General features: G+C 40.7%; 1 protein-coding gene across 2 annotated transcripts in view; it reads right to left on the reverse strand.

The window, feature by feature from the left end:
- usta (uronyl 2-sulfotransferase a) overlaps nt 1-16319 on the reverse strand; it is a 62173-nt gene extending 45854 nt beyond the window's left edge. The window contains exon 1 of one of the 2 annotated variants that reach the window (XM_085247614.1): nt 15841-16319. In XM_085247614.1, coding sequence (XP_085103740.1) covers nt 15841-16069 — 229 coding nt within the window. In that variant the 5' untranslated portion in view covers nt 16070-16319. The remainder of the gene's footprint in view (nt 1-15840) is intronic. The other variant, XM_085247615.1, reaches the window with a different exon arrangement.
- Nucleotides 16320-16818: the final 499 nt, after the last annotated feature.

Raw genomic sequence — 16818 nt, forward strand, 5'->3', positions numbered from 1 at the left:
GAAAGTGCATGCGTCTGTGTGAGTGTGTTTCACAGCGTATGAAAAAAAGGAAAAATGCTTGCGTATTTTAAAATGCAAGTCAAGGACATTTTGCAGTTTTGGTAACAGAAGCCACAGGATGTGCGTCTGCAGCAGACCACCTTGTACCACATGACATCATTCCATTGCCTCCTGACGCTCCACGCACACAGGCAGGGACGCTCGCTTCTCAATACGCGCTATTTTTTCCGTATTCTCATCAGGTGCCAAATAAAGCGCACTTGCCATGTGTGGACCACATGTTGGTGACGCTGATCTGAGCCAGTGAAGAAGAGAACTTTAACACACTTGTTGAAGAACACTTGAGAAATCAGATATCGCGCTTGTGTAATCAAAAACATGTTCACGGCAAATCAGTCGAGTTGAACAACTTTTTAATATGGAGATTAAAAAACTGTGTAATCAACTAAAGTGAAATGGAGTGACAATGTTTGAACAGTTTGGTTAAAATGCAGTGACAGGCATTTGGTGCCTGAATGGACCACAGTGGCCAGAAAGAGAGTAAAGAGCAACAACTGAACAATAAACAACAGATGGTAGCTCGCACTTCCAAGAACAGCAAAGCAGTGTTTGTAGATGAAGGCCTCCGAACAGGCTCCTCACTGCAGTTAAAATTGGGGAATTTCAAAGTCTAGGAATCAGATTTAACGGCAAATCCCAAACATTAACCAGTTTGTAGTGTTTACAAGCTGATGCATTTATGTACTTTGTGGTCATTTAAATATTTGACATAAGTGTAATTATCCACTAAACAAGGCTGGTATTTGAGGTAAAACTGTCGTATAAGGCTCACTTTATGAACTGTAGTTCACTCAGCTGACAGTCATATTAAAGAATGGGCTGTAATAGTACTGATCACATTCTTTGAATTCCAAGTACAGTTTTCGCGATGAGCGCCAACATTTTTGGCATAATAACAAAACGGATGCTTCGGTTGGTATAGAAAAGATTTTTTAGATAGTTCAGTTCCAGCAGAGCTACTCCAACTCTCAATTAAATGGTGTCTTCATCATAGGTGGATTTTTTTCTAAAACTTGGTTTCTGGCCCAGTGTCCAAACTCACTTTTACCATTATAGAGACTCTGACTATGATTCTATTAATGTCTGTCCAATTAGAGATAAAATAAGAAGTGCATGGAGATCTTGGAGCATAGACCCCTGCTCAGATTGCGCAGTAGTGACAATACCAGTCAGCAGTCTATGAAAAGGCTCACAAAGCAAAACAGCTGTTTATGTTCATATGCACAGTCACATGGTCAATCGCTAATCCATTCATCCACATACTTCCGCTTATCCAATTCAGAGTTAGACAAGGCGGGGTAGATCCCAGACAAGTCGCCAATCTGTCGCAGGACTAACACAAAGAGACAGACAACCGTTTATGCTCACATCCACACTTATGGCCAATTTTGAATAACAAAAAAAAACTTAATATACATTCCCCTTGAACGGTGAGAAAACCTTGGCAGGCACACGGAGAACTCCAGAAAGGCTCCAGAAAACCAGGATGTCTTAAGCCCAGGAACTTTCTGTGAGTTGACAGGGCTTTAAGTTTTACATTCATTTATAATTAACCTTCTTTTAGTAATTAGTGTAAAAAGACAAATATCACATTGGATTTCAACAATAGCTAACAGTTACCACGTTATATTACATTTAACTGGTTATGATAAAGAATCTTTGATAATACATGTGGTATTGTTAGCTTCTGAGTATATTTTAGTCATTTCCCTTTTTTACCATGCCTTCTTACTTCAGCACTTCTCTGTCAATGAAACCCAAACCACAAGCTTTAAGGAGAAGCAGTGAAGAAATATATGGCTATTATGGGTCATTAGAACATAATTTTCGTCATAAAGTGGGTTCCCTTGTATTAACAGTGGATTGCCAAGAGTACTCCTCCTCTGGTTGTCATCAGGGGCAGAGGGAAAGGGCATTAGAAAGGCTTACAAGTGCTAAATGTGCTGTGCCGTGTTAAGGCGTGGTCACATTTTGGCCTTTATCACATCTAGGTTAGAGGCGGCACACTAAAACCTTGTACTGTATCCACCTTCCCAGCAGGGACACTGCTTAGTCTGACAGATCTCGCTCACTCTCACACACACACACACACATATCACTACTGTACACAGGCATGCAAGGCAGAGGCAAACAAACACGGCATCGACCCGCCGACGCTGTTGATTTATGCGCAGTGGTGGAGCAGCAAGGCCTTAAGGTGAGAGAAACTCTCTTACCCTCGACTGGCCTGTTGGAAACACGGGCATGCCTTCAAATTCAGGCCAAATATTAAGTCAGAGAACTGCAGCAAGAAATAACTAGCCTTCATTCATAAACACCATCTGACGGTCAGCTTGTTGTCATTTGAGGGCAGCTAGGACAATTAGCTCTTAATTGTGGCTAGGCTGTTTGGTTGTGAATGGCTGGCATTCATTCATGGTCTGTGACTGGCATGCGGCTTAAAAACATGTTGAAAACTGAACCCGGTACTGAGTAATGAGTTGATATGGGCCGTAAAACTACTGAACATTGCATCCTTACCCAATTTCTGAACTATTGGCTTAGTCAGCGTTGTCTGGATCCTAGTTATATTCTCACCTCAATACATGTACTCTATTTAGGAAACATCAGGACCAAGCCGCACAACAGCGGTGCTCCTCCATGTGTCTAACTGCAACTCCGAGCAGGTCGTGGTCATTTTTGGTCACATCCTCCTGGTCACGGTTCAAAAACACAGACAGTCTGCACAGACCTGTAATTGCTGTGTCAGTTGTGAGATTTTGTGCAGGCAAATGCTTGTAGCTCGCCCTATAAATATAAAGGCAGGAATCTGTCTGACTCATTAAGATTCTAGTCTGGGAGGTGGCACTGTCAGAGGGATTTCAGAAGGAGAAAACAGAGGGAGAGAAGAGATAAAGGAAGCAGTAAAGTAAAGGACATCTGGCAAATGAGGATATAGTGCCAAGCGGGACGCCATACATTTCCATCCGGTACCCTGAAAAGCACTTAATATTCCACAGCATAAACATCGACCGGATCGCACAAACCCTTTTAAAGCTCGACTCGAGGGGCGTGGCTTCTATCTCTGCAGAGCAACACAGCCGGGGAAACTTGAATTGTTTTTTGAAGAGAATAACCCACATGAGTCCAGTTTGAGCTGGTCCTTCACCCCCTTTATTTACACCAACCCAGAGGGATCCTCTACTCTTATAAATAGACTGGCACGGCACCAGCTTGTACAGCATAGCGTGTGATTAAGCAATGGGTACCTCTCCATTAATGCACATTTGGTACAGATTGTCCGCAGCCGAATCACTGGTGTAGTATTAACTGTGTACATTTATTACCTCATTTTATTTTGAGGTCCTCATACTGTAATGGAGCATTTTTAGGTTTCTTCTGAAAAGAACGATCCCCCTTTCTACAACACTACATTTATCTGACAGCTGCAGCATACATAAAACACTACAACTGATTAAAAACCTGGAACAAAATAGAATAAAACTGTTGCACGTAACTGTAAAGGCAAAAATCTTTTATACTGGATACTACTGAATACTGTATACTAATAATGTCCTGTACAAGCTCTGAATAATACTTTCACCAGTTGGTGGCAAAAAAGAGTTAAACAGGAACTATCATGATTGAAAAAAAATGAAGTCAAAGTTAAGTGTCAAAAATGGCATTTCCTCAAACGGCTAATTATGGCTCCAAATTAGTCATAATACTAAAACGGAAACTACTCAAACTAGTAGGTAAGCTAATGATGGCTGTCTAAAAGCACAGCAGATCGTGTGATCATCTGCCACCATCTCATCCTATCCTTTGTACTGTCAAACAAACTTTCTCTGTGGTTTACCTCCTGCATATTTAACATCCTTCGCTCAGTATATCCACTATCCCTCCTCTGCACATGTCCAAACCATCTCAGAGCTGACCTCACTTCCTCTTTGCTAATCCTCTGCACTTCCTCATTCATTTACTTTCCTCTCTCCATCCTCCTCTCTTTCATTTTCCCCACTCATCAAAGCACTCCTTCCATCTTCTCAGCTCACTCTCTTCACTTGTTAGTACATTTCCATCTATATCTTTAATCATCCTAACCTGCTGCCCATCTTTTCCAGCTCGATCTCTGTCTAGCCAATTGATACAAGTCATCTTCTTCTTCATCAGTGTCCACCCTCACACACACACCTGAGTAAAAGCCTTTGGCACCTCTCATTTTGCCGCAGCCCTAGACTTCCAGTACTCCTCTCTACGTTACAAGACATGAGAGGACAAAAAAGGGCAAAAGTTAACCTGCATGTTTTCAGTAACGCGCGTTTTTGGCTCATATGTAAAATAACTCAGACACAATGCTGTGTAACTCCGATGTAATGCCAAAGATAAAGCAAACGTACTTGGTCCTGCACTTCCACTTTTTTTCCACAATGTTTTCTATGTTTACCACTCACTAAAGTGCACTAGCCTACCATCTGTGAGTGCTGGCTCAGGCTAAGCCTGGCCTTAAAGATCAAGCTTCTCTTTAATTTGGCAATGTGGGCTGAGCTACGCTAGCTGGTGGTGAGTGGTTTTCTTCAGCCCTTCAAAAACACCTCATTAGAATTGAATGGCTAATTATAGAAACGATGACACTAAGCTCCATGGTAAATGTGAAACAACCTGTTATGAAACGCACAAGTGAGAGACAGAAAATTTTTGAGGGTCGTCTTTGCTGTCGAGCAAAGAGGCTCAAACATATCTTTTGTGCTCCGAACCCAGACATAAATATACGCAAGTGCATTTGCAAAATTGTGGACATGATGACACTTCTTGACTTTCTGTAGACACACACAGACAAATCTTTAAAAAAAACATGAATAAACAGTAACACACGCAGATGAATAGGCAAGCGACTGAATAGAGGATACAAGAGAGGTTTTGAAATTGCGTGGTTGAGGATGTAATGGAATTGCACATAGTGATTAGGGGCAAACGTTCCAGCTGGCAAGATCGCACGGCCGGTATACCCAGTGGCACATTTTTTTGTGTCGCACATGTCTACTGCAGTGTGCACTACAACACAGAAGTTGCATCTGTTTGCTGTCCAGGAAAGAATTTAGATGGAAGGTTTATGCAAACACTTCCACCAGAAGAGGGGTGAGTGGGGACTTGGAGTGATACATAACATTAAGATGGAGGCCAGAAATGTAAGAAAATGGAAAAAGCAAAGCAGGATTTGAGTGTTGCAATACCTCTGGTGAAAATTTGGGTGAAAAAATTAGAGTTTTTACAGATTGATGGATGGATTCAAAGGAATGGCAGGTCCAGCTGGCACAAATTCAGTACAGTCTAAACCAGACGGGTGCAGCAGCAGAGTGGTGGTGGGCCAAAAGACAGGCAAGTTGTTCTGGGCAGGTCAGTGGAAATGCTACACAACCAGGATCTGTGCCAATGAACCAGGCCAGACAAGTGATGGCTTTTTAAGGGATGTACCAACACAGTAATTGTAAGAAGTAACACTAAATTATGAACAGCAACCCATTTAACTTCATACTGGATACATCCGAAACCTCTCTGACTGGTTTTAAAAAGTAGACACCGTATAAACTATTACAATTTAGCCCATCACTTTCTCTTTTGCACACAGACACACAAACACTAGTCAGATACAAATCATCCCTCTCCAACCCTGTAATTAACACCTCTAACCACACCTGCTGATTGCTTTGTAGAAGCAATTCTGTGGGAAGAATAGGGACTCAACCTCAGTCTGGACTGTAAAACTGGACGGGAAAAAGAACAACTTCTTGGACGCTACGCGTTCTTGGATAAAGACTTTGTTAACTTTGTGTTGCTTTCACTCAAGATGTCTTTTTAAAACATCTGGAAAATGCGGTTTCCCCAGCGGAGCAGAACATTTGTACAGGGTTACAGCTACACTGCTACAGTACATCTCTGCTTTAGTACTTGAAAAAGCTGTTGTTTTGAGGGTAAACGTGACAACAGCGACAAAAGCGTCGACTCCTATAACGTCCAACTTTTTTGGAATTGTTTGATGAGAAGTTAGCTGTAATTTTTTTTGTACACTTGACTTCATATAAGCGGCAGGGAGGGTGTTGAAAGAAACAAAAATGTAATGAGGGACACTGGGACAGAGGTGGGTTTCAGAGGAGAACACATTCTGAGACAGAGGTGTGAGATTTGGCACAGGTGATGTTTGCTTTTCGCTGGGGACAACCACATTCCATATTGAGAATGCTTTTCGGGCTATGATCCTTCAAACGCTCTAAAATAATTGTATTTTCTTAGGATGATAACTGGACACATTATCGCATTTATTTCACCTGTTACGAGGTTTAAAAAAAGAAAAACAGCTGAGAGTGTCCAACAATTTGCAAAAACGAAAGTAAATGTAATAATGTGAGCATTAAAATGTGCGATTCTATAATAGCCCACTGAAAGCAGAACACACAGGTTTCACTTCGAGCTGTTTCAGTGGTAACAAACTGCGCTGTGTAACAATAACAACTTCTATGACCAAAATGTGTCAAAGTTTGTGCTTGTGGTTGTCTGTCTATTTCAGTCTCGTGTCTCTGATACAAAGTGACAAATTGAAATATAAACCAGCTACCTAAAGCTTTGTTCGGGTGGGGAGTGGAGGTTGTTACTAGAAGTGCTTGCTTGTGCATTAAGGTATGGAGTCTCGCTCTAAAAAAATTTTTTTAATACTCATCACAAATATATTTTTTTTTCTAGTTTCTGTGAGGAGTGGTTTTTTTTTTTTTTTCAAATATCAAGAATATAGAGGGAGAAAAGCTCATATTAAAGAAAGGGAGAAGCTGCTGGGCCGTGAAGTGGAATGAAATCGATAAAGTCAATATTTGCACCACTTGCACAGCAGTGAAATAACGGCATCGTCTACGTGACGTGTGGGTTTTTGTGCATATGTGTAGGACACCCTCACCTGTTTATATACAGTGCCTAACAAATGTATTAGACCATCTGTAAAAATAAGAACACGCAAATATTTTAGGAATACTACTTTAAAAAAAGTTTGATAAAAAATAAAAATGACAGAATTCATGTTTTTATATCCAAATTTGAACTTGTACACTGGACTGGACAACATCGGTCACCTCAAGGCACTTTAATTTGTAATGTATTAGACCACCTGTGGCAATACAGTGAAAACACAATTAAAAATGATTTTGGTAAGATACAATAACATATTGTTTAATAATCCCAGAGTTGGGAAATTCCCATTGCTACAGCAGCAGAGTCCACAGGGCAGTAATAAACGGCAGGTAGCTACCACTATTGTTAATTTAGGGTGGTTGTGACAAAAAACCTTACGTAAATTTGTTAAGTACTGTATGTAACCAGTAACTGTAATAATATCAGCTTTATCTTTGTGTCAGGGTTTTGAAGTAGATGAAAGACTTCCTACAATCTTAAAAGCTAGAGGTTATAGAAAAGGCTAAATTGTGCTTTACGAAAGAAGTAAATTCTCACTAAATCCTTCAGCTGCCTGTAGTACATCGTTATTATAGACGTATTAATAAGTGCAGCTTTGAAGTCTCAAATATACTCAAAGATGACTTTTGCAAATAAACTGAATCTAGAAAACAGAAAAACCAGTTTAACTCCGCTGAACCTAAAAAGGGAAACAGGCTCCATAAAACTTGCAATGCAGTTCCCCAAAAGTGCATGTAGTGGTTTCAAGAACATGGGCTGGGCCCTCCCACTATATCTCCCCTGCTATATATTTAAGTCAGCTATTTTAAACTACTTCTTACTTTTTCACTTCCATGAAATGAGGGTGGGCTGACCAAGATGTGGTAAGTTCACTCTGAGAAAAGTTAACCAGGCTTCCTTGATCTCACTGACCACCGGGCAAATATGTTTCTCTTTAACAAGTCCTGTTGCTTCTGGTAATGTGTTTCACACTCTCAGTCCAGTTGCTTGATAAAACTGGAAGATAATTGCTTGACTTTAGTGACCTGACGGACCTGCTGTTTGATCGGAAACGTATGTGGCCAGCTGGCAGAAACAAGTCCTCAACATTTCAGATGATCTGTGGCAATAAACTGGGGAATGTGGGGTTATTTACCACTCGCCAAAGTAAACAAAGAGACTTCCCAAATGGCTAACAACACCAGGACACAGAGATATGAGGAAGGGTGCAGCTTAAAAAATTCTCATGTAGCAGGGTGCAATTATTGTATTTCTATTTTTGACATGAAAGGACTTGGATTCAGATTAAAGGTCTTTTCTTTCTGAATGAACAGGGAGGAGTTGATTAAAGCCGGGAGCTCAGTTTACACGCTGTAAGCAGACACTTAATTCTCTCACAGGACCTCTATTTATTCGGTCAATGATGTTTTAAATTATGGGATATGCTGTGTGTAGTCACCTTTTTTCAAAAGCATGAGCCTGGGTACCACCCAGTGGCTCCGGGCCTTGAGCCACCCACCCATTCACACATCACCACAAGCACTACCATAAAAGTCAACACAGCCAGCCGTCATCAGTGACTTGGCAACCCTTTAAAACAAGACAAAGCTTTTTTGAGATGATGTATTCTTGACTACACAGCATACAAACAAGTGAAACAAACAGAGTCCGTTTTATAAATGCTTATGGGGTATTTTCACATCATAAACTTAATAAACTTGAAGCAACCACTTTGCTTAGCTTCCTAGACGCTCTGTGAATGGGGGGAGACAGCTAGCTAGACTCTTTATATGACAGCGAATCCATCTACTAACACCACAACACATCAATAACTAAGAAGGTAGAACTAAAAACTACTTTCGGCTGCTCCTTAATTCACAAGTGGGTACCCATATGGAAAAGAAATAGTAAAAACTTATATGTGATTACTCATGAAAGTGGCCACTTTCATGAGTAAATCATATAAGGCTTACATGATTTACTCATGAAAGTGGCCACTTTCTCATTACTTTCATACATTGTTTTAGTAAGTATCCAAAACATACAAGTTTCATTATATAATTTTTCAAGTGATCTTATATCTATTTTCACTCGTATATGCTTTTCATACAAGTTTCACACAAGACAGATACAAACTTTATAAGATTTATAAATAGCTTTTCCATATGGGTAGCTCCACATGTTTTGATTTGGCAGATTTTTGCACTAGATGCCCTTCCTGATGTAACCCCAAAGGGGTTTGGTTTGAATTTCCTCCCGGGAAGCCGCAGATATGCTTGAAGCACGTGGCCCTTGACAGTGGTGTTGGGGATGTGGTCCTTGACAGCCCTTTTATACTTGCTGCTAAGCAAAGCAGAAGAAGAAGAGGCAACATACAGAAAGTATGCTACTCCGATGAAACATAAATGAGATGCAGCAGATCAAGAAGGAGGGAATTTTCCTTTGAGCTGGTACAAATGATGGTGGCCCTTTTGTCGTTTGCACGAGGGAGACTTCAGTGAAGGCTAGTTAAAGCCAGTAGGTCCTCCAGCTCTTTCATTTAGCATATGAGTCAGGCATGCTGTGCACATCGGGTTACCAAAACTTTGGATATGCATGACAAACGCCACTGACAGGCCTAAAAATGCCACTCTAGTGACAAGCGTGAGTGCCAGCACATTTACGGCTCAATAATCAGAAAATATCGTCTAGTTTTACAAACCATGGGGAAAGGGTTCATACAATTGAAGACTAAAGTTAGTAGCATGCACTAATTGCTGCATGATATATGCAGAAAAAGCAGGAAAGCAACTGCAAAATACCCACTCAATTTACTGAAACATCACTGAAAACAGCATTACAGAAACAGTTTAACTGGACACATCCCAAGTTTGTAGAACAAATTTCATGTTTTTCTTCAGTGACATGCAAAAAGAAGAAGCACTGTACGTTCAGTAGTGCCGCGCAAAAACCCGATCACAAACCATTGCCCACAAATTCATCTGGGATTTCTCTTCGGTTATAACCATCATTGCTCAGCAAGCCTTGAACAGCAGTTGCAGTTTAACAGCACTGGTACATTTGTAATGTTCTTTCCATCTGCTCTCTTTTCATGTGGCAAAAACAAATGCACTAATGAAAGATAATTACCCTGTGTTGTTTTAGTGTTTGCCTGTCTCTCTGGAGAGGGAGAGCAGTCTCTCAAGCGTGGAGATGCTAATTGGTAATGCTAATTGCTTCCATTATGTAATGACAGGGTCAACACAAATATTTTTTTCAAATGATTTCCTATCCTGAAAATTCAAAACACACAAAAAAAGATAATAGATTATCATCAATGCATGCCTAACGGAGTACTTGTAACAATCATAAAATAATAACTTAATGACTGCATGTCTTCATTGCGAACCCCTCTAATTTGAAGCACTGAAGCTTTTCCCCTTTGGTTTCCATTCAGTAAAAAAAGCCGATTATCCTTTATTGACCCTTAAACTCAGTTAGAATCTGGCGTGTTACAAAGCAGGTAAATACTCTACTCAGCAGGCAAGGCTGCTTGTTTTACCAACCCTAAGAAAATTATGGGCCATCTGATTGTTTTGGCATTTAAGTTGGATGTGCTGCCAGTTAGGGGTTATTTTGGGGTCTAGTGGAAGTAATGTGTAGTTTTTCTCAACACTTGAGTCCTGCAGTTAGAAGGAATACAGAGTAAGTAGACCAAGCTGTCCTGCCTTCACTTCCTAATGAGGCTTGTCAGGTGGAGGTGCTGGATGGATGCAAAATATTATTCTAAATATTGGATTATTTTGAGTCTTTAGCATTAAAAATAAATGTATGTCTGTGCTTGGGTTGGTAACCTCTGCTTATCTGCTGCACAAGTCAATAACAAAAATGAAAAGGTGTTAAGTAAAGAATTAAACCGGGAGCTCAAGCACCTTTCCACATCACCGATTTCACTTAGGCTCAAAGTGCACATCTGGCAACCCTGTTAGGCAGCTGAAAATGCTGACTGACAGCTTGACCAGCACTGGCCTGATTTTCACTCTATGTGACATTTGGTATACTGCCATGAAGCCTGGAGACTGTCACTTTGGGCAAAGAGTCAGTGCCAATAAATCTGTCATTTAAAAGTGCAAAATATGATTTAAATTTTAAAAAGAGCTTGTTTTTAATATCCTTTAATAGGAAGTGGGTGTATTTGTGTGACTACAGTGGCGAGTTTGCTCCAGAATTCACACTTACATGACTGCCTCATTCAAAAAAAGCTTTTTAATGTGACTAACTTGTCAGCTTTTTCAGTATGAGTGTAAACATAAATGTGCATGCATGTGCATAAAATATATACTATTAACTGTGAACTATAAAATATTTAAATTCAAGCAGAAGGTGAGATTTGAAGTTAGAGGTCTGTAAAGGTCACCGGTGCACAAGGTAAAGCGAAAAGGTTATTCTTCTGATGTGAAATAAAGGAATGATGAGCAGTTTAATGCATCTGATCTTTGACCACCAGAATATCAATGATGTAGTAGCTCATCTGGCAGGTTAATATAGTACGTGAAGCACAAAAAGAAAGTTGTAAGCTGTCATTGGTTCGCTGTACAAACCAATGAGAATTAAAATCCATGAAGAAGGCAGGAAGCCTCTCAATTAGACATATTCAAAACAAATTAATCTAATTTCACTGCAATCTGAGCAATACTCAGTGAGGAGAAGAGCATAAAAATTGGAAAAAGGATCCATTAGTTGGTCATTGTGTTCAATCTTCGCTAAAATCTGCTCAGCGCTCTAAGAAAAGTAGCTAATTTTGTGAATTGTGGAGGGAGGGATGGATGGATAGACACACTGATGGACGACAGAGGCCTCGCCATCTCATTAACTTCCAGACTTACTTACAACAATTACTCCATTAATGGATTCACACCTCAAACTCCATCATTTATTTTAGAAAATAATAAGCATACAATAATATAAGTAGAGCAATAGAAAATAAAGGTAAGCACAATATATCACCAAACTGCTATTTGTTTATTTCCCGTACTAGAATCTAATTAATTCAGTTTAGTTTAACTTTGTTATCACCCACACTAGTCTGGTCCACCCCACAGTTTAAGCACCTCTACATTAGCGGTTTCAGCCCTGTTAAGGTATGTAAGACACAGTGTTATACTCGTTGTGTATTATTCATGAGTCTGTAGGAGGTCGAGGAACAGTATGTGTTCTTCCCTTTCTCTCTCTGCAGCAATTCCCAACTCATCCTCCCTGAATTTATTATATACATATAAAGTTTGTGTCACTACACCTACTAAGCGTTGACCAGCCAAACTAAACTTTATTTGAATTCACTTAAAAAGTTTGCTTTGAACCACTTCCTGGCCAGCAAAGGTGCAAACATGACACAAACTGAAGGGAGGCCGAGCGACCCTAAAGCTTCTTCTGTGTCTACGCATACTTGTCTAATCCCTAATACCGCCCCAGAGTCTCCAACTCGGACACTTTACTGGCCCGTTTCTGAAAAGTTAAATTTACGTGTGTGTGTTTTAAAAAGGTTAAAGGGTTCTTTTGAGAAGCAGAGCAAAGTTAGTGGTGAAAGACTCCCAGCCACATCAAGTTCAGCATTTATGATTCATGGCAAGAAGACTGGGGGCTATAACAACACACAAACACTTAGAAAGACGTGCATACTTAAATGTTGCTTAAAAGTCCATTAAATCGAAATATATGTTAAAGGAGTAAGTGCACCATGTATTGAGTAAGAGCACAGTTAAAGAGGACATTTTGCTTCGCTCTGTTTTGCTGTCTCAGCTCCAAGCACTTAAAAATATGGCATAAAATATGAAGAACGCTTCTTTCCCAGTCATTGAAACTTTGTTGTAACTTTTCATTTATATACAGATTTTTGCCACACAGACGTGTCCATACACCCCCTGGCAAGAAGAGGCATTTTCTGGCAAGGTAGCTGGGTCAGCATACAGTTTATGAGCAAAGGAGGGAAAGACAGACACGAGAAAGTGTTAGACAAGGTCAGCGAGTGTGAACGCACAGTGGTGAGCAGGCTGTAAATTCAGCAGGTTTAAAGGTCTGCACGGCAGTTTAGTTACTGCGACTATACGGCATGTTGAGTGACATCCTCATCCACCGACCTCCCCACCGAGCCAAACAAAACAAGGTCTGTTCCCTACCGGCAACATCTGACTGAGAGAAACCCACACACCTATCACACAATCACACTAAATCAAGCTGCCAACCTCCACGTGCACGCCCACACTCACCCACCTCAACAGGATTCCTCACCTTCATCTTGGCACAGCGCAGCCAAAAGTAACACAAGTTAGGTCACACGTGTGTTTAACGAGGCACAGCAACAGACATAAAGTATCTCTTCATCAGAGAAAATGTGGTGCATTAGTTAGAAATGCCAACGCCAGGCTTAGAGCTATTATATTAAAAGTAATTGATTTATTTTATTCACTAGAAGGAGGCATTTATTTTAAAGGTCTGCTTCTCCTCATAATTCTGGTGATTTGTGAAGTTTCCCCTTATACAGTTTTTGGAGCTTGCATCTGGGTTCTGAATAACAGACACAACAAACTAAGAGTGAAGACTGTGTGAGCTCTTTGTGAAAATGACTTTCCTATGAACCTGTTCAAAGCAGTCCCAATCACAGGAGTATTTTGTACCGTCCCTCCTTTATCCTAGATTTCTTCCTTCCACGGTCTCTCCCTCAAGACCACACACACTTCAGAACAGAGACAATGAGCAGACCACATCTCAAGCTCTTTCACACACCAGCCCAACTGGATTTCTCTTTCTACAGCTGTTTTACATGCAACAAAGTTACCTGAAATGTGTCACAAACCTGCTGACTCAGACTCAGGAAACAAAACAACATCAAAAAAGGCTTTAACTTTATATGATCGATTTGACCCTGTCACAACTTTCAGCTACAAAGTCGTTCTTCATTGCCTCAGCATCATAATAAATGCAGACGATTAGTCATCCACATCCCAGTTGAGGTGCTACACTGTGGCGCTGTTACATAAAGAAAAACCCTCCCGAACTCCATACACTACAGTGGAGTCACTGTTTAACAAGGCTCAGGTCCACAGGGTCTCTGTGTAGAGATGCTGTGGAGATCAATCGTGGAGGTGGGAGCAGAGACTAGATTTTCTAGAGGGATTCCTCATCCTGGTCCACAAGGCTGAGTGTCAATGGCTTATGCCCTATAAGCCATTAACACTCAGCCTTGTGGACCAAATTATACATTTCTTTTTTCCTAATGGTGTTTTGATGTAATTTTCTTGCTTGCTCGTCTGTGGTAATAGCACATACATCTGCCCCATCATCAGCCTAGGCATATCAGTGTATTTGTTCAGAATAGAGCACTTCTTAGAAGCAGTACTGCAGTAAGGAAGCTATCTCACCATGCATGCATTAGCTTTGTGCAAGTACTTTAAAATAAAATAAACTGGTGTTGACTGCCATGATTTCTAGATTGCATTATTAGGCTCCAAAGTTGAATGTTCTGCAGTGTGAACTTTTAATATTTTAGCACTCTTCAAAAAAAAAAAAGGTAAAACGTTCTATTTTAGGAATCTGTGCTTATGCTTTGAATGAAATCCAAGTTATTTTTGACAATATTGTGCAGCTTTAGTCTGCCTATGTATTTGTATGCCAGTCGGTTAGACTGTGTGCTTGTGTGTGTCTACAGGAAACCAATCTGACCCAGGGGATTAGTAGCTGACCTGGAAAGTGACTCTCATTCTGTTCCAGATGTTTATCACGTGATAAAAGGTTAGCCCCCTGTGAGAAATAGGTAGAAATGCAACCTAATTTTTTCAAGACACAGGCCGTGTTCTCGCTGGAAAATCACCTTTGCATCTGATTCTGTTTAGGGTATCAAAGAGGTTGAAGTCACAAGATCAGACTTGTACAAGCAGACACTGCCTTTTGACTCTTGACAGATCTTATCCTAGAGGCTGACACTCAGACATATGTCTATGGCAGATGTGGCCACAAATGGGCTCTTTTTCACACACACAGTAGACTTTATCCACTTTACCGTAGTTAAGATCCAGTGCACTGTAATGACAGAAATATAGCTGCCAAGTAATGTTAAAATATATCTATATAAATATTTAAAAATAATCCCTTCAGGCCAGAATATTTTAAATTGGAAACCTGCCTGACATTAAAAAACTGGCAACACTGTAGCGTGCTTTTTATTAAAACAACCACAGATGCACTCTAGGCTTTAAATAACCGCATAAATTCAGCCTTTCACCCCTCGTTCAACCGGTGCAAGCCGTGCGTAATGAGAGCTGCGCGGCTGGAGCGCACCAGCTGGCTGTACAAGAAGAGGCGTCAGTCTTCAGCATGAATCCTAACAGTTGCTAAGTTCTAGTTGCCATAACACCTCTCAATCATGCTCTTAGAACTCACAGCGGCGTAAAAGTGACGATAAATACCCCAGGTTTAGGTGGTTAAACAAAATGAGTGAAAAAACTTCACATTTTTTCACACATCTTTGTAGACTGACGGGATGATATTGACTCGGGATGATACACAGCTGTGTATATGCAATAGTTAGTGTCTGCATTGATATTAAAATGTGGGGGTCTTTTTGGGTTTAAAACAAACTTCACATGGATAAATTAACACTTAGAAATAAGCACGAGAGAAAATCGGTTTCGTCCACCTGGGCTGAATGAGGTTGAGGAGACGATGTGGCCTCCGGTGGGTTTCATGAAAGAGACCCTTTCCATTTTTGATAAACGTTTCTTAATAACTCCTACCGATAAAAAAAAATGTCCAGACGCGGAGAGCAACTTCTTACTATTATTTTGATAACGACCTTCAGGAAGGAGGGTTTTTTTAAGGAAAAGTTCTTACCGAGATACTGTCTGATGTCTAGCAGGATTTTAGGAGGTCCTCCGTTCAGCTGGTAAAATAGGGAGCCGAAACAGAAGAGAAACAGCGTAGCCATGCAGACCCCATAACCTCGGAGAGAAAATCGCAACGGTAAAACAGAGAGTAAGCTGTACTTTCTGCTGTTTCGCTCTCTAATGTGGTTGGTAGACTGGCTATGGCTGTGAAGGGCACTGCTGTTGAAATTCTTCATCCTCTTCTCCTCACAAAGCGCTGCGGAAAGTCACCCATTCGCATGCGGAAAGTGAAACTTGTCGCTTTGAGATCATTTGAGTGAGACGGACAGTTAACTGGAGACGCGCTGGCACCCAGATCTTCTCCGCTGCTGGAACCACGGGGCTGTTTTTTGCGTACAGCGTTTCGCTTCTGCTCGCTCCTGCTCGCTGGATGACTGCTCCTTCCTTCCGTCCTCCCAGCCGAGTTAAGGGTCCATCCTTCTGCTCAGAGTCTGGGTGTCAGATTACTAAACGTGGAAATCAGAAAAACTTCCACTTCACACAGGATTTGGTTTGGATTGCAGTGCGTAAAACAGCGTCGCCTAAAGGCCAGGGAGCGGACTCTCATATGATATCGGTGGAAACGAGTCAATTATCATGCAGCAGCTTTTTTTAAAAAAATAATCGTAGTTCTGTAATTTGTGTTTACAGAAAATTTTGAAAAAAAAAGGCTTTAAAAAACAGACGGAAAAGTTTATATTCTCTGATAAAACGGTCATTACTCGGAAAAAGCTTAAAATTGTCTTATCACCAAATGAAAAGGAAGTATTTGTCTGATAAATGTTAAAAAGAAGCTACCGAGTAAGTTTATCTGCTCACCCCTCGTGTGTGTGTATGTCGTAACTTTCTCTTTCCCCCTCAGGCCTGTTGTTAGAAGCTTTGCTTTCCACAGCACAGCCAGAACCCACCATTACACTACACCTGTACTTAGGAGGCCATTCAAAAC

The sequence above is a fragment of the Mchenga conophoros genome, linkage group LG15 (assembly GCF_057382185.1).
Source record: "Mchenga conophoros isolate Kocher_MC1m ecotype Shallow Benthic linkage group LG15, M_conophoros_male_GT1.1, whole genome shotgun sequence".
Classification (NCBI taxonomy): domain Eukaryota; kingdom Metazoa; phylum Chordata; class Actinopteri; order Cichliformes; family Cichlidae; genus Mchenga; species Mchenga conophoros.